The sequence below is a fragment of the Kogia breviceps genome, chromosome 7 (assembly GCF_026419965.1).
Source record: "Kogia breviceps isolate mKogBre1 chromosome 7, mKogBre1 haplotype 1, whole genome shotgun sequence".
In the NCBI taxonomy this organism is placed as follows: Eukaryota; Metazoa; Chordata; class Mammalia; order Artiodactyla; family Physeteridae; genus Kogia; species Kogia breviceps.
In genome coordinates this window covers 48,885,305-48,911,408 of record NC_081316.1, presented here as the reverse complement: position 1 = coordinate 48,911,408, position 26,104 = coordinate 48,885,305, and the positions used below count along the sequence as shown (strand labels likewise).

General features: G+C 34.8%; 1 protein-coding gene across 2 annotated transcripts in view; it reads right to left on the bottom strand.

Moving 5' to 3' along the window:
• Positions 1-26,104, bottom strand: part of SLC36A4 (solute carrier family 36 member 4) — a 45,748-nt gene that overhangs the window by 13,350 nt on the left and 6,294 nt on the right. Inside the window, exons 2-9 of one of the 2 annotated variants that reach the window (XM_059068638.2) lie at positions 21,828-21,951; positions 20,568-20,658; positions 19,263-19,351; positions 18,145-18,240; positions 16,036-16,120; positions 10,947-11,174; positions 8,919-9,017; positions 5,513-5,682 (exon numbers count right to left, since the gene is read on the bottom strand). In XM_059068638.2, coding sequence (XP_058924621.1) covers positions 5,513-5,682; positions 8,919-9,017; positions 10,947-11,174; positions 16,036-16,120; positions 18,145-18,240; positions 19,263-19,351; positions 20,568-20,658; positions 21,828-21,951 — 982 coding nt within the window. Of the gene's footprint in view, positions 1-5,512; positions 5,683-8,918; positions 9,018-10,946; positions 11,175-16,035; positions 16,121-18,144; positions 18,241-19,262; positions 19,352-20,567; positions 20,659-21,827; positions 21,952-26,104 lie in introns of those variants that run through there. The other variant, XM_059068639.2, reaches the window with a different exon arrangement.

Genomic DNA, 26,104 nt, shown 5'->3' with positions numbered 1-26,104 from the left:
ACTTAAGTTTTGTTCTGTTTTGGGGGGAAAATGAGGTCCCAGTTCAATATTCTAAATAAATAAAATACCTACCCCACACCTTCCCTGTTCTTATATGCTTCTTTCCTATTTTTGGTTGAATCTTCCCTATCCATTGTGTGCTTCACAAAGAATGCCACGTGTGAGGCAGCGGAAGTCACCTAACAGCTTCTCAGTGTTTGTCTATATGAAAACCTAAAATCCTTGATATCTGTTAGTGGAAGTGTGTCTGCTATTTGGGTTACTTTAGTGGAAATCTTGGAAAACCACTGCTAAAACATCATTCAACTAAGACTAGTAGTAACAAGAGAAATGCTTTTATGCCTAGAATACTATCTAACAAACGTTTACTAAGTGCCTCTTAAATGCTGAGTAATGCACTAGATTGTGGAGATGCATCACAAACCCAGAAGATGCAGGGTTCTTGCCCTCAAGGTGCTAATGTTCTAGCTCGGAATTGTGAAGTTACTTCATTATCATCTTTTATTTATTTTTGCAGTGCGCAGGTCTCTCCCGTTGCGGAGCACAGGCTCCGGAAGCACAGGCCCAATGGCCATGGCTCACGGGCCCAGCTGCTCCGTGGCATGAACCCGCGTCCCCTGCATCGGCAGGCGGACTCGCAACGACCGTGCTACCAGGGAAGCCCCGTACTTTATTATCATCTTTAAAATACACCCTTTACTTCAAAAGCTAAATGCAATATATTGAACAATATTATTCGTAACTAGTTTTATAAAATGATGCCTCATTAAGATTGAGGGTAATAAATAATAATAACTTGGAGCCTCTCTAATCCATACTTGCTTTATTCTGGGGCTGCTTTCTAATTCAATCTTTTCTTGTAGAAATACCCCATATGAACTCTGAGACTTTAAGTCAATGTGGCATCAAAAGCCCTTTCCAGCTTCCCATAGCTAGTAGCTATGAGTTCCCTAGGATCTTGTGACAGTCATTGGATTTCATGCCCAGACAATAAAGAGTACACTGTACATCCTCTAAATTGCTAGGCCTATTGCCTGAAGTATGGGTGGGTTGGGGGGAGAAGAGACTCATACATAGCATTTCAAGAAAGGAACATTAGATATAACCTCATGACTATTCTAGTCCAAACTTCTCATTTTGGAAGACTATCACTATAACAGACAAGCATCTCCTCTCCAGTATCCCTCAGCCATGGCTAGTATTTTAACTGTCCCAGCTGAAGACCATAAAGAAATAAGACTACAGGCCACAAAAGGCATATATACACAATGAGAAGGTGTTACAAGTTCTCTAAAGGAGAGTATCTTGACTTGCTTTCCTGTTTTTTCCAGATTTTTGTTTCTTAGGATACAAGGCTCTCCTCTTCTAAATAAAAAAGCAGGTGTCGGGCTTCCCCGGTGGTGCAGTGGTTGAGAGTCCACCTGCCGATGCAGGGGACACGGGTTCGTGCCCCGGTCCGGGAAGATGCCACATGCCGCGGAGCGGCTGGGCCCGTGAGCCATGGCTGCTGAGCCTGCGCGTCAGGAGCCAGTGCTCCACAAAGGGAGAGGCCACAACAGCGAGAGGCCCGCATACCGCGCAAAAAAAAAAAAAAAAAAAAAAAGCAGGTGTCTAGCTAGGCTTTCTTGAATAGAAGCTATAATCTCATAGTCCCTTTTTAATCAAGGCTTGCAACTAGTTCCGTTCTAACTGGGGAGCCACAGCAATTAGGGATAAGGCAAGAGGTGGGAAGGGGATGCAGAAAAAGGGAAGGATTAATTAAAGCTACTGCAGGGACAGTATCACCCGCTCAGGATTTAGTTGTGAATACCAAAAGCATTCCCTCCACATCCTTGCCCACTGCTCCTTCACCATGTTCTTAACTCCCTGCGGACAGGAACATCTCAACTTGACATGCATGCACTCTCACCTTCGCCCTTAAGACCTTCTTTAAATACTTTCGTGAGTACTAGTAGGGAAGAATTCTGAGATTGTTTCCCCATCTATATTTTATAGTTGACATTAAAAGTACTTGTCAAATTTATTTATACATTTGTTTTCAGGATTTAGTCTAAATATTATTCCAAGTGAGGAAAAATACCATCCTATTTTCTAGACATTATACTGTCTATGAAAGAGGAACTAAGCTACCATAATTTTTAGCCTTGATTCTCTTATATTAAGCAGTTTAAGTTTCTACTCCCCACATTAAACTATTACAAAAGAAGAAAAAAGAAGCACATTTGAAGGAAACAAAATTACATAATCAACTATAAAAATAGGTTAATGAAACAAATGCTGAACAACCATATATCTTGTTTGTAGTCATGTCTCCAGCTTGAAACAAATGTATGACATTAAAACATGTTCCATCTTGAAATACCTTTGTAAATACATAATAGCTAAAGTAAAACTATAATTAAAAAAAAAAGATAAACACATTGCATGTATGCCTCTTGTGCAACCTGGAAACTATTCTAGGTACTTTCTCTCTGTCATAAATTGTTCCCTACATACCTTTGTTCTAACAACATTCTGGACTCCAGTGAAGACCCAGGATTCAAATGATTACTGAATAGCAGTCAAACTCTCATTAGGAAGCCAGCCAAAATATATACCATTTATTTTATTTTATTTTTTTATGGGAAACAATGCTTTATTTTTTTAACATCTTTATTGGAGTATAATTGCTTTACAATGGTGTGTTAGTTTCTGCTTTATAACAAAGTGAATCAGCTATACATATACATATATCCCCATGTACGTATACCCCCTTGCATCTCTCTCCCACCCTCCCTATCCCACCCCTCTAGGTGGTCACAAAGCACTGTGCTGATCTCCCTGCTATGTGGCTACTTCCCACTAGCTATCTATTTTAGAAAATACATACTATTTAAACTTAAGGTTTCACAGACTTCTACCCAAGCAACTAAAGGAGCAGTGTGATATTAATTAAATCAGCATTTATTCTTTGCATTTATCAAAACTAAGGAGTTACCTTCCATTTCATAAATAAGGTAGCGAGTCTGCATTGTAATGACTGCCAATATCTTTTTTAAATCTCCAAAGACCAATCTCTGGAAGAAGAAAAAACCCTATATATTGCTTCATTTAGCAGAATATGGTTCTAATATTAAAGAGAATATTAAGATGTATATAATATTAATATGAATATTAATACTATTTACTTATAGTTGACCCTTGACCAACACAGGGGTTGGGGTGCCAACCCGCACAGTTGAAAATTCGCATATAACTTTTGATTCCCCTGAAACTTAACTACTAATAGCCTACTGTTGACTGGAAGCCTTGCTGATAACATAAACAGTCAATTAATGCATATTTTGTATGTTATATGTATAGTTACATATATTTTATAGATTTATGACATACCTTTTTAATTTTTTTGATATTGCTAGGCTATGTAGTTTCTGAGTTTTTTCAAATTGTCACAAATCTCAACAATTTTTTCTAGGAGGTGGGTCAAAAAAGATCTTGCTGCAATTTATGTCAAAGAGTGTTCTACCTGTGTTTTCCTCTAAGAGTTTTATAGTATCTGGCCTTACATTAAGGTCTTTAATCCATTTTGAGTTTATTTTGTGTATGATGTTAGGGAGTGTTCTAATTTCATTCTTTTACACGTAGCTGTCCAGTTTTCCCACCTCCTAGAGTAATGAAAATAAAAACAAGAAAACCCAAATGGGACCTAATGAAACTTAAAAGCTTTTTCACAGCAAAGAAAACCATAAAGAAGATGAAAAGACAACCCTCAGAATGGGAGAAAATATTTGCAGATGAAGCAACTGACAAAGGATTAATCTCCAAAATATACAAGCAGCTCATGTAGCTCAATACCAAAAAAAGAGACAACCAAATCAAAAAATAGGCAGATGACCTAAATAGACATTTCTCCAAAGAAGATATACAGATGGCCACATGAAAAGATGCTACACATCACTAATTATCAGAGAAATGCAAATCAAAACTACAATGAGGTATCACCTCACACTGGTCAGAATGGCCATCATCAAAAAATCTACAAACAATAAATGCTGGAGAGGGTGTGGCATAGGGAACCCTCTTGCACTGTTGGTGGGAATATAAATTGATACAGCCACTATGGAGAACAGTATGGAGGTTCCTTAAATAACTAAAAACAGAACTATCATATGATCCAGCAATCTCACTACTGGGCATATACTCAGAGACAACCATAATTCAAAAAGACACATGCACACCAATGTTCACAGCAGCACTATTTACAATAGCCAGGACATGGCAGCAACCTAAATGTCCATCAACAGAGGAAGGGATAAAGAAGATGTGATACATATATACAGTGGAATATTACTCAGCCATAAAAGGGAATGAAATTGGGTCATTTGTAGAGACATGGATGGACCTAGATAGTGTCATACAGAGTGAAGTAAGTCAGAAAGAGAAAAACAAATATCGTATATTAACACATATACATGGAATGTAGAAAAATGGTATAGATGATCTTATTTGCAAAGCAGAAATAGAGACACAGACATAGAGGACAAATGTATGGATACCAAGGGGAAAGGAGGGGTGGGAGGAATTGGGAGATTGGGATTGACACATATACACTATTGATACTACGTATAAAATAGACAACTAATGAGAACATACTGTATAGCACAGGGAACTCTACTTAGTGCACTGTGGTGACCTAAATGGGAAGGAAATCCAAAACAGAGGGGATATATGTATATGTACAGCTGATTCATTTTGCTGTACAGTAGGAACTAACATAACATGGTAAAGCAACTATACTCCAATAAAAATTAATTAAAAAAATTTTTTTCTAATATGTTAATTGAAAAAAATCCACGTATAAGTGGACCCATGCAGTTCAAACCCATGTTGTTCAAGGGTCAACTGTACAATGTGGCCTAACTGTGTTCAGAAAGCACTTGGGGCACATACAGTATTAAAGGTGACCAGTAAAACAGTGAGGGCCATGAGTGATGGGTTGTATTATTTTATCAGGAACCCAGAGTGTTGGATTTTTGACAGCAAGAATAAGTATTAAATTTTTTTAATAAAATAAGTCTATATTAAAAGATTCATGTTTTGTATGGACACCAAGGGGGGAAAGAGGCGGGGGTGGGTAGGGGTGGTGTGATGAATTGGGAGATTGGGACCGACATGTATACACTGATATGTATAAATTGGATAACTAATAAGAACCTGTTGTATAAAAAAATAAATAAAATTCGAAAAATCTAAAAAAATAAAAATAAATAAAAGTCATGTTTTACTCTTATATGTTACTAAAATTTGGAACACCCTATAATTCTGAATCTTTTAAAAAATCCCACAAGAATATGTAAAATCACAGATGATCTCTTCTGAACATAATGAAAAAAATTTAGATTACACAAAGAAATCACAGTAAAGATTTTAAATGTTTAAATAATAAAACCAGGAATACACCTTTATCATGAAACATTGGTAAATTATATCTACAAAATACACAAACTAGGTTAACAAACTCTTGTCTACCTACCACACATCTTGGGGAAGATTTAAAGTTATGCTGCCTTTGATTTCATCATGGAAACACATATATCCTAAGGTAGCTAATGTTACATACAGAGTTGTAACAATTCCCATGCCAATATTCAATGCTTGGGCAAAGCGTTTTGATTCTTTCATTTGGTTTTCCAGTGGAAGGACCTAAGAAGAGAATGCAAGTAATTTAAAACAATCTAATATCCCATCTTATATGTACACAAATTAATCTTTCTATAGTCTATATGCAACACATAATTGTTGATGTATTTTTCTACGTGTTATATATTTTTTCACACTACAGATTTTTTTACTCTTAAAATAAAAAGATTTGAAATCAGCTCTTAGTAGGCAAAACTGTCTGTCAGGTTTTTTAAAATAAACTTCTTACTCTGGAATAATTTTAGATTTACAGAAAAGATACAGAGATAAACAGAAGACTCCCATATACTCCTGACCAGTTTCCACTATTGTTAATATTTCACACAACCTGAGTACCTGTGTTACAACTAAGAACCAATATTGGTATATTACTATTAAACTCCAAACTTTATTTGGATTTCACTAGTTTTCCCACTAACGTCCTTTTTCTGCTCCAGGGTCCCATCCAGGACAGCACATTGCATTCTGCTGTCCTGTCTCCTTAATCTCCTCTGGTCTGTGGCAGTTTCTCAATCCTTCCTCATTATATATTACCTTGATAGTTCTGAGGAGCATTGGTTAGGTATTTGGTACACTGTCACTCTATCTGGTTTTGTCTGATGTTTTCTTCATGACTAGACTGGGAAAACAGGCTTCAGAAAAGGATACCACAGAGGTGCAGTGCCCTTCTCATCACACATGCTATCAATATGATTTATCACTGGTGAAGTTAATTTTGATCACTTGGGCAAGGCAGTGTTTGCCAGGTTTCTCTGCCTGTAAAGATTTTCCCTCCTCCCTCATCATACTCTATTCACTGGAAGTAAGTCACTACAGATAGAGGGGATTACATTACAGCTCCTGAAGGGGGGGTATCTATATAAGTTATTTGAAAATCTGCCCTGTGTACTTATTTATTTAATCATTTATCTGTATTAGTGTGGATTCATGTATATTTGTTTTATACTTTGAGTATGAATCCCAAACACTATTATTTATTTTGTTGCTCATATCGTTCCATCTTTGGTCATCGTGAATTCTATCAGGTTGGGCCCTGTGGCCCTTTGACATGCAACCATTCTTTTGTTTTTTGAGCACTTCCATACTTTCTGGCACTACAAGATGCTCCAGACCCACATTGAATTTCCTTGCTTCAGCCCTACAATCAGCTATTTCTCCAAAGAACTTTGGTTCCTTTGTTGGAGAATTGTATTTAGAACTCAAGATCTGGGTGCTGGGTGTGCTCATTGCTACTGGGTGACACTGCTTCCAGTTCTCTCAGCAGACAAAGTTAGGAAATATATGTATGTATATTAACCCATGTATATACATGTCTATAATTGTTTCTATATCTATCCATCTGTATCTAATGTCCGTCAATTTAATAAGATGAATAATTTCATTATGGGGAAAAAAAACCTTTAAAGGAAAAAGGCTAACTGAAAAGTTAATTTTTTAGGCAAATCTTTGGAGATTTTGGTCACACAATTTGACCACGCAGTAAAAGATACTAAGTAATAATAATAACAAGTATTTACTGAGTGCTTACATTGTGCTAGGTATTTTTCAAAAGCTTTGCATGTAATACATCACATAGTATTTACAATAACCTCATGAGATAATAACTAATTTCATCTCCACTTTTCAGGTGCGTTAGTCAGGTCTACATGGAAATTTTAAGTGATTAACAGAAAAGAGAACAGTGAACAATTTGTATGTTCCAGAGATAATCCAGACCTGAAATAAGAAGCTAAAGTCAAGCATGGTGTCAATGCAGCTAGAAAAGGAGGAAGAGAAGGAAATGAACATTTACAGAGGCTCCCTAAAGCAGCATTAAGTGTTTTACATATAATCTCCTTTATGGAATAGATTTGGGGAAATATGAAAAGAAGACTCAACATGTCTTAATAACTGACTGGAATGGGGAAACCAGGGACACAGTGAAAAGAAATACTCCAACATTTCAAGCTTGAGTGACTGGAAGTAAAACTAAAATAAATAGAGAAATGAGAAAGTGAAACTGGCTTTAGATTTTTTTAAAAAAAGGTTATCTGTTAGACTTCGGAGTTGTTGAATTTGAGATGTCAGAGGAACAACACTTAACTGGAAATGTCCAACAGTTAACTAGAGCTTACTAGTTAAAGCAGAAATGAAAATCTACACTTATGTCTGTAACACGGATAAGTGGAGCTGTAAGAATTAGTGAGAATTCTATAAAGGAGAATTCAGAGAGAGCAGAAACTCAAGTAAAATGGCATAAAACTGTCTTTTAGTTCTGTTTTGTCTGTGGTTCATATGAATAGATGTTTATGAGTGGTTTTGCTCCCATAACAAACCATCAGACTATGAAACATAAGCTATGGAGTAAACAGCAATATTCAACTTTCCCCAAATCTACATATTCGAGGCTTGAAATGAACTGGAAGCATCTTTAATAGAAATATTTAGGATCTCAGAATTCTCAGGATGTTTGTATCTCTTGGTATTAGCTTTATGATTACATCATTTCTCAAAACAAGTATGATACGTATAAATCTGAGAATTTATATTTGACTCTTCTTATGCAACAGTAACTTTGTAACAATTTCAATTCATTTAAAATCATCTAGTCTATAAAATATGATGTTTGGGATTTGTCTGAATATAACCCAGACTTGCTAGAGTAGACAGAATATAGATCAAACAAAATTAGCCATAAGTTAATGGTTTTTGAAGCTGGGCGATGCTTACATAGGCATTCATCACACTATTCTCTAAGTTTTGTATAGGTTTGAAAATTTCCATGATAAAATGTTAAAAAAATCATCTATTCAAATGTTCTCATTTTACAGATTAAGAAAAAGTGATACATCTAAGATAAAAGTCTTGGTAAGTAGGAGAAGTAAACTATAATTCAAGTCTATCATACCAAAATGCAAATCATTTTCTAGGAATAAAAAAATAGAAACAAAAGAAGAACAGGCATTTTTAAATGTAAATAAGTCTTTGTGTTAACTTAAGTTTTTGTTTTTTGGGTTTTTTTTGTGGTACACGGGCCTCTCACTGTTGTGGCCTCTCCCGTTGTGGAGCACAGGCTCCGGACGCGCAGGCTCAGAGGCCATGGCTCACGGGCCCAGCCGCTCCATGGCACGTGGGATCCTCCCAGACCGGGGCACGAACCTGCGTCCCCTGCATCGGCAGGCGGACTCTCAACCACCGTGCCACCAGGGAAGCCCTTAACTTAAGATTTTAAAAAATAGTAATAAAGACTAAATCCTTACCACTCCTATGCCTTCAAAAGCAAATACAGCAGTACCAAAAAAGAGAGGGTATTTTTTCCAGCCAGCCACTATTGGAAGGTTGTGGGGATCTGGCATATTCTGGAGAAAGAAAAAATAAGATGTCAATAAGTTATATCTTTACTTACTTGAAAGAATTTAAAATGGAAGAGCGAAATCATATACTTCTGAGCTTCACAGCAGCAAATGTGTATTATAAATGTGAATAATTCTTTCAATAAAAACTTTAAGCATCCTATGTTAAATGTAGCCAAGCTGTTAGGATTTCACTGCCAAAAGCAATTGTTTCCCTCACGCCCACACATTCCATCTGAGCTAAATGCTCCTGATTACCTGTTTCCACCTGTAAGTCCCAGGCTGTTCTCACTGGGTATGGCTCCTGCCACAACAGGAAATACATAAGCATATTCAACGTCTGAGCTGAGAGCCATATAGTCAGTTATCAACCACTGCTGACGGTGTCCAGTGAAATTCATTCCCCACTCTACTTTCATTGCTGTTTTGGTCTCTAAGATTTCCCGACTTTGGCTTTCTATCTCAATAACGCTGTGCTGTTCTCTAGAACAGATCTCCTCGTGGTTTCAGCATCTTACTCTTTGACCTGACAGTTGCCATTACCCTTATTACTTGTGCCTATGCCTTGACTCTGGCTTTGATTTCTTGGTCCTGACTCATAGCCTTCTTCTAACTCTCATTATCTGGAAACTCACAGACTGCGCATCTTGTTCAAGGTCCCTGGGTCCACACTGGTCACTTCTTCCGGCTAGCCCAAGTCTCCTCACCAGCCTGTGTCTCTGCCTTTACCTGACTAGAAGTGGAATTCAAGGCCAATGAAAGAGGATGAACAAAGAAACTGAAGTGTGACAGCACAGGGAAAATTTGGGGAATAGATTTAGAACATCTGAAGCATAGGTAGAACTGTGTGATATAATGGTGAAACATAAGCTAGGGTCAAAATGAAATAATTATTAAAATGTTTGGATTATTGGATAACGCTAAACGGAACTTGAAGGCTCACATGGTTCCCTCTACCTAAGGAGCCTCCTTTTCTGCTCCACTAACTCCTACATGTCCAGCCAAGGGGTCACGAACTCCAGAAAGCCTTATGAGATCTTCCTGCCTGTCCCCTTTCACTCTCACATGCTATAACAAAGAGTCTACAGGCTTTGGAATTAAGATGGGGCAAAAAGGAAACATAGATCCATCATAAGAGAATTTGTAATGAATTGCTAATGGAGATTTTAGGACAACTGCTTTGGCAGCAATGTATAAAATGGACTGTATCAGGAAAAAATAGGATTGTCTACCTTTTTTGAGTCATTGGCTCCTACGAGAGATGAAAGCTATATAGCTGCTCAGTAGAAAAATGCTTATATACATACAGAAACACTAAATCTTACAAATAATTTTAAGGGATTTGCAGATCCCCTGAATCCCATCAATAGAATATTTTAAGGAAACTGGGTTAAGAATCTCCAGACTGCCGACAATGAAATGAGTTGAGGTTATTGCATACATCAGATAAAGAGGTTACAGCCTAGTGTAGTGGCAGTGAGCTGAAGTGCAAATAAAGGTTCAGAAGTGAAAGAAAATTATAAAATCACGTCTATACTCCCATCTCTTGTGATTGGTTTAAATCTTAAAGGAATAGACAAACCACTAATGAGTTCTTTGTTTCATGTTAGGCAGTGCACTAAGGCATGATCCTAAATCTCACAACTATAATAAGTCAGGTATTACTATCTTCTGAAACAATATCATACAGCCCAGAAACATACTGACCAAGATTCAAAACCAGACCTGACTACAATGCCTATGCTTTCAACCTCTATGTCATATATTGCTTTTTCAACTAAGCAGTATCCCCCAAAAGGAAACCAGAGTTCCCTGATTATCTCCTATGTGACACATATGAAGTAGAGTCTTTACTTATCATTACTTTTACCTCCAAAGTGAAAAATATTTACTTGTTAAAAACATATGACACAGTTAAAAACATGTTATACTTACCCTAACAATGTATTGATAAATTATCACAAGACTCACAGCCATGGAAACGTTGGCAAGGAATGAAAGCACAAACAGATTCTTGAGCTCACGAATGAAGACCAAAAGAATTAGAAATGGAAGAAAGCAAAGCATATATATCCTTAGGTCAATAGTTCTTCTCTCACATGGATCTGATGAATTGGTACTATTCAAAACAAACACTTTACTCTCCAGGAACCCTTCATGAACCTATACAGGATTACCAGGAGAATAAGGAAGAGGGGGGAAAAAAACTTCCATCAACTTATAATCATAAAGGAGAAATATGAAGAAAATTATGATCTATATATACTCTATGATAAATTCATTTACAACAAATAAAATACTTACATAGTTTTAAGATACTCTAGTGTCTTAGAAATATATATATCAAATTTAAGGATAATTAAAACAGGATAATCTTCTTTGCAAAATAACTTTATCATACTGTGAAAAGAAAGTTCACTAGAAAATTATGAGGATGGATTTACTAATTTATTTTGAAGCTTTGTGATTGTGATGCTCATGATGCCTAGAAGGGCTCAACCTGCTTCTGAGATAATCAAAAGTGGAAGCATGCTTGTCCAGAATGGCCATTGGGTATTCTACTAACATACTTTTTTCAACGTAAGAAACAATCTCTAAGTACCTCTTAGAAATGTACAGTACTCAAAATTAAATTTAGAAATCAGAGCCTAACTTTAAAGGTATTTTATAAAGCAACTGCTGATGAATTATCATCACTGTCAATAAATATTTGTTAAAAATCAACTATCTTCATGCATGCTAGACACTAAATAAATTTTTATTAGAGCAAAACACTTCTACACGATAAATCAACTTTGCCTCAAAATTTATTCAGCCACTTCTATAAACCTATATTCAACTTTCAAAAGAGATTCAATGATTTATAGCCTCCATTTATTAAAAATTGTCCTTGATTCAATTAATCACATAATCCAACTTACAAAAATAGAAATGAAATTATAGAGGACTTTTAAAATAATCTTGAAAACTCACAGCACAGGAAGATCAAACTATAATATAAATTCCAGTGAAAATCTATTTGCCCCAAATACTGTACCCTCCTTTGAACACAATGGAACACAAAGACTTATCAAGTCTCTGGATACATAATTCTTAAGAACCAGACCCTATAGTAATAACAGCAAGTATACTCTGAGTACTTTCTATGTGTCAGGTACTGAACTAAATCTTATACAACATCTCATTTAATCCTCAAAACAACACTCTGAGGTGGGTGGTAGTATTAATATCAATTTATAGCTGAGGAAACTGAGCTTTAGGGAGGGCAAAAAAAAAACCCTATGTAATATCAAGTCAGTAAGTCTTGGTTCTAGGATTCAAACCCAGGCCTGAGACCCGAGAATCTAGCTTGTGACAGGTACATGTTTACCTGACCAAAATGCTGCAATCCTTAAAGAGGGGCCCTGCCCAAGTAGCCACCTGGCCTCCACCTTGACATCTTTCTCTCTCTCTCTCTCTCCTTAAATACAGTAACAAAAGGCCAAAAAGTCAGAAGTACAGAACAAAATCCTAATATGAATAATAATTTAGGTGTTTAATTTTACACTTATCCACAATAAGCAATGTTTAGTGTCACTATAAATGTACATATCATCTTAAACTGCAGGGAATATATCTACTAGTTTTAAGTTATATTGGCAATTTATAACTCACACAGGACTAACAAACTCTCAGGTTACACCATGTACCATTTAAGAAATGCATAGCTCTCATTTATCTTGTAATTGTCCATTAAAACTTTTAATTTTATTTTCTATAATTTGAAATAGAAGCAAATTTGATAATTCACATTACTTGGCTTTTAAGAATGTATTTTATTTGTTGACCCAATTTCTTCTGTAACCAAATTATTTACAGCCAAATACTTCTGTATCAAAGAAGTACATCCAATAATCAGATTAGATAATGATCAAAGTTAAGCTCTAACAAGGATACCTGGTAAGAGAAAAGCAGTTATATAACCAATTTTAGAAAGGACTGTTTGAGTCATTAGGTGCTTGGGAATTTGAAATCAATTCTACCACAAATCTCTCATAATAATTAGTATCCTTTGGCAGAAAAATGGTTATAAAAATTCTCAAGATTAAAAAATAAAGTAAAATAAAAATGTAGATACATACCCAGAGCAAGATTCAGGTAAACATTTGAATCCTTTGGTGCCCTCTAGAGACAGAGATTGGCTATCTAATAGGACTTCCTATGATCTCACATGTTTACCAAAATGCAAAACACTGAAATAAATATTATAAAATAAAATTACTAAATTCAGTTGTTTCCATTTAGATCTCAAATTTACTAAATTCTACTATTTATTAACTTTTCAATTCAGTAATTTAATGGTTAAAATTCCAAAGGCAGATTATGTTCTTCAGCAAAGCTAAAATGCAGAATTAAAGACACAATATGCTACATTTGCATACTGCATATAAAATGCAATATGCATTTTATAAAGGCTTTCGCAAACCTTTTGTCAGCTGAGCCTCACAATAAATTTATGAGGAACATGGGGAGATTTTGCTACCATTCCCATTTTACAAATAAGGAAACCGAGGCTTGACGAGGGACAAGAGGGTCTTACCCAATGTGTGAGTTAAAACTGAGAGCACGGATTTGAATTCAGATCTTCTGACTCTAAAGTCCATGGTCTTTGGTATCACAACATTTTTCTTCCTCTGAATGTAAAATCCCTTCCCAACTCTTCATGCCCATATACACTATTTTGTCTACCTGACATTTTCTTGAGTGTCTTAGAGTAAGAACAGAGAGGAGCTACTATAACCACCATGGACTAGAATCACTGGAAGCACCACTGTTCTTTTCCCCCTGTTGATTGTCCACAGTGGCTTAACGGGATCAAGAACAGCCATGTGACAGTTACAAAGCAGGAGATGTACACGTTTGTATGGGAACTAAACTCTTAAGATTCGATGAAATACTGAACCTTCAATTTTATGTAGATTAAAGAGGTAAAAATCTTACGAATTTTAACTGTAAAAGTAGTAGCAAGGTTTAATCAAACCATGTATCTTTTATTGGAGGTTGCTATCAAGTGTGAGAACACCTCTGCAAAGAGGGAAAATCTCTGACGATGCTGTTACAATGACCACCTGTCTGCTCTGCAGAGGTGAGGTGCTCAGCGTTGCTTTCAGCTTTTCAAGTCTCAAGTCTGATTGAATGTCTTTTTCCGTGTTGCTCTTCACTCCTCAAAAGATCTTTCATCTATCTACAGCAAGCTTCTCCTTACCTTCCAGAGAGTCACTTTTTCTACCTGGTCTTCTTAGGATATGTGCAAATGAGTTAAATTCTTCCATTCAACTTTGGAAGCATCTGATATAATTTCATAGGAGAAAGTCACCAATCCTAAGCTTATATTTATTTTATGTACTTAATACGGTCTATGTCACATGCATACACATACACACAACTAAAATCAGACAATGTCCTGCCCAGTGATGAAAAATTAATACACTGTGTGGCAGCTATGTCAGGCACCTAAGTTTCTGCCTAATTCACATGACCTAGGAGACACAGCTCATGCTCTGTGAGACTAGGTTTCCTCATGCATAAAATGAGCATAGAACTTATATTACAGAGTAGTTGTATAAAATAAAAGGATATATATCATAGCTTATAAATATAAGATTATAAGGCATTATTAGCATTACTTATAACTTTAAATCAAGCTTGTTGGTAGCTCTCTTAGGAGATGATAGAAAAGATATAGTACTACCATGCTGCACAATCCTAGAAAGGCACCATTTCCACTGTATTCTACGTAAATGACTGCTAAGATGGTATGTCTATCTTGCCAATAAATAGCCTCTTAACTGAGTTAGCAGCCCTAAAAATATGTGACTTGTGGAACTAAATACTTGTAAAATCAAAAGCACATCATCTGTAATGAGTAGTGCTGATTAAATCATCAACTCTCTTATTTATAAAAGAAAGACTCAGTGACCCTTTCCAACATTAAAAACCTAAGCTGGTGGCTTTATTAAACTTTGGACTGCAGACCAAACCCAATCTACCACCTATTTTTGCAAACAAAATTTTATTGGAATACAGCCATATCTAACGTATTGTTTTCTATGGCTGAGTTGAGACAGAGATCATATGGCCTGCAAAACAGAAAATACTTATTATCTGGCCCTTTATAAAAAATATTGCCAAATCTTGGTCTAAATATAAAATGAAGCAGTTTATAACTTAGAAAAATGAGTCAAGTATATACTTAGATATATACATATAGATTCTTCAGAACACATACTCACATGATTTTACATTAAAATACCTACGAGAAGTGTTACATATTACTATATATAATGCCTACTACTGCACCATGCACTTGTGTATACTAATAAATGTTATTGATTAAAATAAAGAAGAGCAGAGGGTAAAGTAGGAATAATAGGCCAACTACCAGTTAAAGCACATAAAGAAACGATGTGCTTTGGCATTATTCTGATAGGGGAGCTTTTTTATTTCAGTGCTTTGCATGTTTGTTCAAATTGACAGTCTCTACCAAGACTGCAAACCACTCTTAAAACAAACTTTATAATATGGAGAGAACTGCAGAACACTGTACATTTCTGGACACAGTATCTTTTTAGACAATGGCAATAATTATGAGATTTTAGTAATGCCCACTTTTTAACTTCACTTTTTAGGCTGCTGGCTAATGCCTTATATACTTTTTTATAAAATATCAATGTAAAAAATATGCTACCAAAATATCCGTATATCTGCTTTTGAGATCTAAATTCCAAATAGCCAAGAATCAGTAAATTATGCCTGCTTTGATCTGAAAGAACAAGCATTATTGATATAATAGCAAAAAATGTAAAAATCAATAATAGCAGAATCCAACTTGCAAAAAAAACAACTAAAGGAAAATCTAGAAAGATACATGATTTATGAAAGAAACACATTTTCATATTCAACCACAGCTTACTCAGAGGAAATATGATGCCATAACTATGGCATCAGAAGAAAATGATTTCAAAAGCTGGAGAAAAATACTTACTTGTTTCACATTTTCAGCTAAGAAGACAATATAAACACTACAGAATCCCAGCTGTGTTACCACCAGGAAAAAATCAACCACACTCCTGAAAAGAGATACCCACAAATAAGTATTAAGAAGAGCTGCTAAGATGTCGATGTATTTTTTCTCTTTTTAACTATTTTAAAACATTTCATAATAGTATTTATTCTTTTTACTTCATTACAATAAGGAATAGGCTTAAAGCATTTATTTTCTACAAAGAGCGCATATTTATGATCTGTATATCACTAGAATTATTATGGAGCAAAAAAATGTTACATAAGTTTAAAGCCCATATTTTCCCATCATTTCCTTCTAAAATTCAACAGTTTAAGAGTATCTGTCTATAAAATGATTTCATGAAAACATTTCATCAGTTAGTTTAAGCCCATCTCTCCTACTTCTCAAGATCTTTTTCAGATCAACCCAGTGTATTTCCTAGCAAACAGGATGAACATATTCCCTACTATCCAAATCACTAATAAGAATAGGAATGGGAGAGGACTGGGGGCAGGGCCCTAAGTCATTCCACCAGAAACCTCTCCAGGAGCTCAGCTCTGTTCATATTTTTTTAGATACTCTAAAAAATTACAGCTACATAAAATAGCATATGGGAGTAGGAAAGGGAAATCACCGGTCAAATGAGCTTTATTTGGGTGGTATTATAATAAAAAGTCTGCCTACATGTTATTAGTATACAGCCCATACCTTTCCCTATTGTTCTGGGAATAATTAGTGACAAAAGAGCTTGCACTTACTAATTCGTTATAGTCTCTTGTTTGACCATTAATGTCAAGCGGTCAAGCAACCTAGTCTAAAAAAAATCTATAGACCCTCCTCCTCCCATTTGAAACCTGAAGGGCCCGTTCCCACCTTCATTCTTGCCACAACTCTCTAGTTCTCAATGGTTCTTCAGGGATCTCATTTGTTAGTAATCTTGGTACCTTGAAACGAATTCAAGTTTCTTCTCACTGATGAATTACATATAAGGTATTCCCTTAAGATCTTTTCATCCACCACTTTTTTTTTCCACGGTACGCGGGCCTCTCAGCACAGGCTCCGGACGCGCAGGCTCAGCGGCCGTGGCTCACGGGCCCAGCCGCTCCGTGGCACGTGGGATCCTCCCGGACCGGGGCACGAACCCGTGTCGCCTGCATCGGCAGGCGGACTCCCAACCACTGTGCCACCAGGGAAGCCCTCTTCATCCACCTTTGATTTTAGCATCCTTAACCAACAATCATTCCCGCCACTTCTATCTGAAAGCCATTCTTTTTGATAGAAAAAAAATAGACAAAGTTGCCTATAGACTGGGGGAGAAGAAGGAAGAAGACAGGGTTCTGGGAGCAAATCCCTAGGGTATTAGGCTCTGTTTTCTTCCTTCTCCTACACCGCATATCAGGCTGTGAACTCTGAGCAGCTCACACACACATCTAACGTCCTGAAAATCCCCAGAAAGGCCATATTTAACCATAAACTACTAACACTGTTTTCCTTCTTTTAATTTTCACCGCACGTACCATTTGTACCACAGTCAGCATGTTGTGAATTGCCTGTGCTTATTTTCCAGTCCTGTATTTACCTGATTTTGATTAGCCACGTCCACTAATAATAAAGTTACATTTAAGCAATACAGTAATAAAAACAAGATTATGCAAAAATACATACTTCAGATGTCTTAAGAACATGTAGCTAAACACCACTATTTTATTTGAAATAGAGATAGCAACATTTCTCTTGCTTTTTTTTTCCTTTAGTTAATTATTGAGCATGATTATACCAGAGGTTAGCTAGGTGCTTTATAAATATCATTTATTTAGACTACCATAATAATCCTGTGAAGTATTATTATAAACTCATTTGATAGTGAAAAACTAAAACAAAATAAAAATACTTTGACCCAGGTCATAAATTTGTAAGGTGGTAGAGTTGAGATTTGAATCCAGGTCTGTCTAACTCTAAATATTGTTTCCTCCCAACTTTATCACACTTTCGTTAATGTATCTTGCCAGATTAAAATACTTAAAATTAATGTAATTTTAAATATTATTAATACTTAAAATAATTACTAATAACATAGCAAGTACTTACCGTCCCCATGCTGCTTGCTTCTGCAGACAACTCCAAGGACTCACTTCCATAGCAAAACTCACAGTGTCACTATACCCTAATGTTGACCTTTTAAACCTGAAATTTAATGACATACATGCATATGAAAGAGAAAAATTTTTAACTGGTCCATAAATCCATTTCTGGGAAAGAACATCAGATAAATGGGCTATACACTGACAGAGGAGTTTTTGAAATTTCGAGATCTGCATACTTCTAAAGTTATCTCATGAAATTAAACATTTTTATATACCCTTCTTACCGGTATATTAGTTTTTATCTACTGTTAAAGTTTATGTATTTGTTGAATTCATATAACGTAGTATTTGTGTTTCACTGATTTAAATGTTTCAATTATCTAAAAACATCAACTACACTCTTCATGTTTAAATTATTCCATTCTTAGAACGGCATTATTTAATACATCTGTACAGGGCTTTATAATATATTGTTACACAAACTACCCTATTTAATCATCAAAACAGCCATGTTGTCTCTCCTATTTTTTTAAAGTATATATTGTTATTTAAAGATCATAAATGATGTGCCTGAAGTTTTAAGAACATTTAGCAACAACAAAAAAGTTAAGATTAGAATATTAGTTTATCAGAATAGACAATATTCATTTTTAAAAAAAGTTGGTTCACTATCCAATAGAATCATTTTATGATGCAAAAATAAAGAAAACAAAATATTGTTTTATTGATTATCTACCAACCCACATATCAGCAAAGAGCAGCAAAGGCATTACACCCAAAATGAAATTACTAACAAATTAAAGACCATTATTCTTTAACTAAAAGTAGCCCTGCTGCCAACATTTTCCCCATGTAACTTCCCTGATTTTTTTTCACTTACACTAAATAAAAGAAACCATTCTATTTCACTTCTTTTAAAAGAAATATATATTCTGACTAGATTGCAATCATATGAAATGCTACCTTTTCCCATATTCATTATTCTAGACTTGTCTATGTAACAGATTATAGGAAATACAACTTCTAGTTGCAAAGCACAGTAGAACTATAAGACTATCTGATACTTTAAATAAATATATAGATTTAAAATAAATTAAATAGACTTAACAAATCCACATTTACCTCTGACATAGAAAGTGACTGCAACGTACCAAAATGTGCATACAGTGAACAGAAATAATTCCTATAAACACAAGGCTGATTGGTCCAAGCTGTGAGGGAAACATTTTATAATATTTAAATATTTCAGTTTAATAAAAATCAAGTTACCTTATAAACAATGAGACAACAGACTACTAATTTGCAGTGAATAAATATTTGTTAGACAAAATGATTAAAGAGTCATTTGCATAAGGGAAATTAGTGACCTGATACAGAGAGAATTTAGCAATATTTAAGACAACCACATATGATTCCATCTTATCAACTTGGCTATCCAAACCTATGAATGTAGGGTATAGGTATGCAACAAAGTAGAATAGACTACAACATCATATTTAACATCAGATGGCAAGTCTGTGACTATCAGTGTCTCACCATTATAAGTATATACAACTATGAAACATTATCTAAATGACTAAAAAGCACTGTATCATCTGGGATTGTGGGCAATCTACTTCTTCCATAGATTACTTGTTGAGAATTACGTGTGAGAAACTGTGCCTAGTAAATAATTATTTGAAAAAGTGGTACAAAAAAATTTTCAAGTATTTATTTACTAAAATTAAAATGATGCCTGATTATTGAGAGACAGATAAAATGTTGCCAAAGTTTATTTTTATAATCAGGAATTTTTAAGTTTCTCTAAATTAGGGTAGACAAAGTTCAATGCAGAGAAAGAAGATAGTTACAACTGTTGTTAAGAAAACTGGTCAGTTAAAAATTTAAATATAATTTCACTACTTCATAAGTGAATTCTCCCCATCAGGATTCTCTATAATTACAATAATTGGTTCTAACCAAACTTTGAATATTTGTTTTCAAAAGATATTGTTATTCCTTTTCTTAACTATTATTCTTTAAGTCTGAAAACTACATATTTTATTTGGAATCTAAAAAACTATAAAATTTCACCAATACAAATACTCTATAAATATATTTGTTGATATGAACATATTACTTAAATTCCTGAAAATCCAAAAGAATAATAAGATATAACCATACCTGGAAAAATCAAATACTGATTTAGGATCTTTCTGTCAAATATTATAAATAAGTAATTAAGTAGAAATGAAAAGAGTAATTAACTCTCATTTTTAGCTAGATATTATCACAGTTCACATAATTTTATCAGCAACAGCTAAATGATTATCTAGTTGTCACTTGACCAGGTTATATTTGACTAGGTCAGATGTTAACTTGTAATTTTTGCTGTAAATTAAGACTGATAACTGTATTTTAACTAGAGATTACAAAGATGAGTCTTACCACTATGCCTGCATTTTTTATTGCCAGTGGAAGTCCCAAAAGACCAGTTCCAATATTTCCCTTAAGAAGATGCATAAGAGTTTGTACAAATCTGAAAAGTAAAAGTTGTAAGATTTAAACATTTTAGAACAAAAGCTATTAAAATCACATGACCATGGTTTTAGCATTAGAAGGGAACTAAAAATTAATCTAGGCAAGGAATCAAATTAACATTTCCATTCAACCAGAAGTTGAATGAGCCAAAAGTTATATTTGGTTTGAGTCCTATCTTTGCTACTTAAAAGTAGAATTCAGAGGGTTACTATGGAGATTAAATGAGTTATTTAAGTGAAAGTATTTTTGTACTTATTAAAGTAATAAAGAAAAAGTAATTTTCTCATAAGATTCTTTGCTGCTATGATATTCAGAACAATGCTGAAGATTATATACAGCTAAGCTGGTAAAACAGCAATTTATTGTACTATCTATGTAATCAGGATATTAAACATAGTTGATCTATGATTATCAACCTCAGAGGAAGTTAATTAAAAGAAAAAAAACATACAATTTCTAAAACTATGTGTATCATCAGGTAAGATAAATACTAATTAACTTTCAGACAACATGAACTCCCAAGTGATTTCACCTAAGAAAAGTTTCCAACAGGCATTTGAAGGAGGTCTCTTGACCAAGAAAAAACAAATTAAACTAGGAAGAATAGCACAAATTTTTAACTTATGAAACAAAAATGCTTGCCTAAAATTCTTTTTACTTTATTTTTTTTTTGATCAATTAAAATGTTACTTTGCTTAACTGTTAAATCACTATTAGAATAATACTGTATTCAAATCTATTAATGATGACAAAATAACAAAAAAAGTTTAAAAAATGTTCCACTGCTTCCCTGGGACCATGACTTTGTTTCATACCATTCACTCAACATAAAGAAGTGTTTACTACCTACTTGCCGTGGTCTAACTCCTAACCATTTTCAGAAGCCCCTTCTCTTAAAATTTCTCTTCCTCTCAATCTGACCTCCCTTCTTTCAAGATCCATAGCATTTGATACATATCATCATTTTAGTAATTCCTACACATGGCTCTATAATTTAGATGTATTTCTTCTTTCCCAAATAGACTAAAAACGCCTTGAGGGTGAGGACCACATCTTATTCATCTTTGTGTCTTCTGTAGTATCTACTTAAGTGCCTGGTCCATAGAAGATGATTACAAAATATACACTGAGTGAAAAGAGAAAATGACATTTAACCTTAACACTTACGAAATACCCTCTTGATCATCAAGCTGGTAATGCTTCTGAACAGGCAGAAGCTCTTGCTCATGTTCTTCATCTGATGTCCCATCAAAGTTTTGCTCATTTATTAAGGGTCTCATTACATCCATATCTTTAAAAAGAAAAAGTGCTTCACTATCATTTTAAAACTTGGGTTAAAGCTGGTATAAATAACATTTTTAATAGTAGGACATGTCATTTGTACACATCTTTATTATTTCCACCCTAAGTTAATTCACATTAATACTTTTGAGTTTTACTATATTTAGAAAGGAACAACTAGTCTTATTTGCTGGATATTTTGTTTGGACTAAGCAGTGCAAAGTGAAAAGCATTAAGTATTCAATGCAAAATGTTTTCTGTTTTGTCTACCTGAGGTTTATAGTAAATGATAATAGATTATGGGGTGAAAAATGTGAAGAAATAATAAAATGAACTTCCATCTCTTGTTAGCTTTAAATCATACTGGGTACATAAATGGTGATCATATTTTTATTTTTATTCTTAAAAATTAAAAAAAAAATTTAAATTTAAGTAGAGTTGTACAATATTATATGTTACAGGTGTATATATAGTGGTTCACAATTTTTAAAGATTATATTCCATTTATAGTTATAAAATATTGGCTATATTCCCCATGTTGTAAAATATATCCTTGTAGCTTATTTTATATCTAATAATTTGTACCTCATAGCCCCCTACCCCTACCTCATAGCCCCTCCCCCCTTCCCTCTCCCCACTGGCATCCACTAGTTTGTTCTCCATATCCATGAGTCTGCTTTTTTGTTATATTCACTAGTTTGTTGTATTTTTTAGATTCCATGTAAGTGATATCATACAGTATTTGTCTTTCTGACATAATACCTTCCAAGTCCATATGTGTTGTTGCATATGGCAAAATTTCATTCTTTTTATGGCTGAGTAGTATTCCATTGTGCATACATACCAAATCTTCTTTATCCACTCATCTGTTCATAAACACTTAGGTTGCTTCCATATCTTGGCTATTGTAAATAATGCTGCTGTGCACATTGGGGTGCATGTAGCTTTTCAAATTAGTGTTTTGGGTTTTTCTGTACATATACCCAGGAGTGGAATTGCTGGCAAGCATAATTTTAAATGCTTTAAGAAAATTATAAAGCCATTCCAATCTTTAAATTTTTAGTATCAAAATCTGTTCTTATATCTAGCAATTTTTAGCATGATTTTGCTCCTTCTGAGGAGAGAGATAACACTAGTCATCACTGTCTGTCTTGTTCTTGTAAAATTCACTAAATTCAAATTTATTGAGATGACTGATATGCATTAGTAAGGTCTGAAGTATAGGATATTTTAAAGAAGTGAAAGTTTGTTCCATTCAAATACATACAATAAACCTATGTAACAGGGAATTGGGGTAACCTAAATGATTTAGTTGGAAATGACTGACTGACATAACTTTTTAAACTTCTTATTTTGTAATAATTTCAAACTTACATTAAATTTGCATGAATAGTACAAAGAAACCTCCCATGTACCCTTTACAGGCTCAACAAATTTTAACATTTTGCCATGTTTTCTTTTTCTCTCTAAAATGTGTATCACTTTTTATTAACTATTTGAGAGTAGGTTACATATATCATGCCATTTTACCCTATCACTAGCATGTATTCCCTATGAACAAGAATATTTTCCTGAATATTCACAGTACAGTTATCAAGTTCAAGTAGTTTAATACTGATCAATACTTTTATTTAATCTACATTCTATTTTCTAGTTTCATCAACTGTACTAATAAGGTTCTCTTAGTAATTTTTTTGCAGTACAGGATCACATATTGCATTTAGTTGAGCTATTCTACTAGTTACCTTTGCCATTTTATCTTTTATGGTGCTTTAAATGGTGTCCTCTGACTTCCACCTATACAACAATTAATGGTCTTATTCTACTTTTGTCTTTCTGTGTCTCTTATTCTTTCATCTTTCAGTTGTATTCTTTCTATCTACTTTGGCAATATACAAAATGCTTTACATACTGTTGTTCAATCATGTCCCCACTCATGTCTTAGACTTAAATCTACAATCAATGTATTAAATGCTTGTGATCAGTCCTCTGCCAAAGTTTCCTCAATCATCTGTTGGCTGGAAGAAGTTCATTCTCCTGTTGAATGTGCATCAGAACCACCTGCAGGCCTTGCTTAAACACAAATTGATATACTCCATGCCAAAGCTTCTGATTTTAGCAGGTCTGAGGTGGATCTGAGAATATACATTTTAACAAGGTCCCAGGTGACTCTGATGTTGCTGGTCTGGGGACTACACTCTGAGAACCACTGCTCTAGTAGATTTCTCAGGAAGGACTCATGGGCTCAGTATTCCCTGAATTTTTGTATGTTTTAAACTATATTCTATAGCCTTGATATGAAGGACAGCTAGATAGAACATCCTTGGCCTACACTTTCTACCCCTGAGTTTCTTGGAAAATGCTGCTCTACTCTTACCTTACTTTGTATGCTCTTCCTGAGAAGTCTGATGTCAGACTAATTTTCTCAGCCATTACATAATTTGTTCTTTTTGCTTGAGGTCCTGAGGAATCTTCCTTTGTTTTTTTTTTTTTTTTTTTTTTTGGTGATATGCGGGCCTCTCACTGTTGTGGCCTCTCCCGTTGCGGAGCGCAGGCTCCGGACGCGCAGGCTCAGCGGCCATGGCTCACGGGCCCAGCCGCTCTGCGGCATGTGGGATCTTCCCGGACCGGGGCACGAACCCGTGTCCCCTGCATCGGCAGGCGGAAAAGTGGGTCTTTTTGATATACAGATTTAGGTTTTCTTTATTTCGCGAAACTTTTCTTGGATTATATCTTTAAGCATTTGTCTGGTTCAAATATTTTGTTTTTCTTTTTTTAGAGATTCCAATTACATGCTGGATCTTTGTTGCCTGTTTTCCATTTCAACTACTTTCTCTAGAACCCTTTTACTGTCTTTCTTTACCTCATTTAAATTCTTCTTTGAAATTCAATGCTTAAATGTTCATTTCAACATATTTCCCTTAGACACCTTGTAATTTATTCTTTATTTATGATTTCTCCTATTGCTAGGCATTTCATGGATAGGGATCCTAGTTTGACAGTATTTCCTTCTGTCAGCACAGTGAAGTTCAGTTTATTTAATGGATGATGTTGAGTCATCAGGGGTCATAGGGAGTAACTGGCATGTCTTCTGGTTCTTTTCCATTTCTGCAAAATCTTCAATTTCCCCGTTACTTTCCTTCTTCTCTTTACTTTCAGGGATCTGAGGGGCATCTCCACTGCTTTTTTCTCCTTCTCCTCCAGAAGCAATGTTTTGCCAAGGCTGCCTCCTCTACTCCTGCTAATGTTCAAATTCCTTCCCTGTACTCAGTGCTGTGAATTACCAACTCCCCAACCTGACCTCTATTTAGACTTTTAACACTTTTAGATTTTCTCTTTCTAAGAGAGATTTTCACTGTGCTTCTTCCAAGCCTCCTGCTCCCCTCTCCTCTTTTCCACAGAGATTCTAAAGACTCATCCTCCACTCTCCATATTTGCAGCAGTGACAGGAGCTCTGTTTGAAATTTTGTTTATTTTTCTATTTACAGATTACCTGAAGTTTGTGGTATCCTTGGTCTCCTATTAATGCTATAAGAATAATTTCATGAATGTGTTTTCTTGTGCTCCTGGTTGAATTAACAGGTTTTGGGGGAGGATATGCAGAGAGATTAGGATTTAGGCAGCTGCCATTTTCCCAGTGCTATTTGGAACTCAGCACAACAGTTTTTCACAAGAGTAAAGTTATGCTTTAAGATACTGAAAGATTCTTTAGCTTTGTAATATATTTTGAAATTAGGAAGTGTGATCAGCTCTGTTCTTTTTCTGTTTGGGATATTTAAGGTCTTCTGTAATTAAAACATTATGATATTGGCATAATGACAGACATACAGACCAATGGAACAGAATAGAGAGCCCAGAAATCAGTCTATGCAACTGATCTTCAACAAGGGTGCCAAGAATACATAATGTGGAAAAGACAGTGTTTTCAACAAATGGTACTCAGAATACTGGGTATCCACATACAAAAGAATGAAATTGGATTTTTATCTTATACCATACACAAAAATCAACTCAAAATGGATTAAAAACTTATATGTAAACTTGAAACTGTAAAACTTCTACAAGAAAACATAGGAGGAAAGGTTTAGATATTGGTTTTGGCAATGATTTCATGAATATGACACCAAAAGTACAATTAACTAAAGCAAAAATAGGTAAGTGGG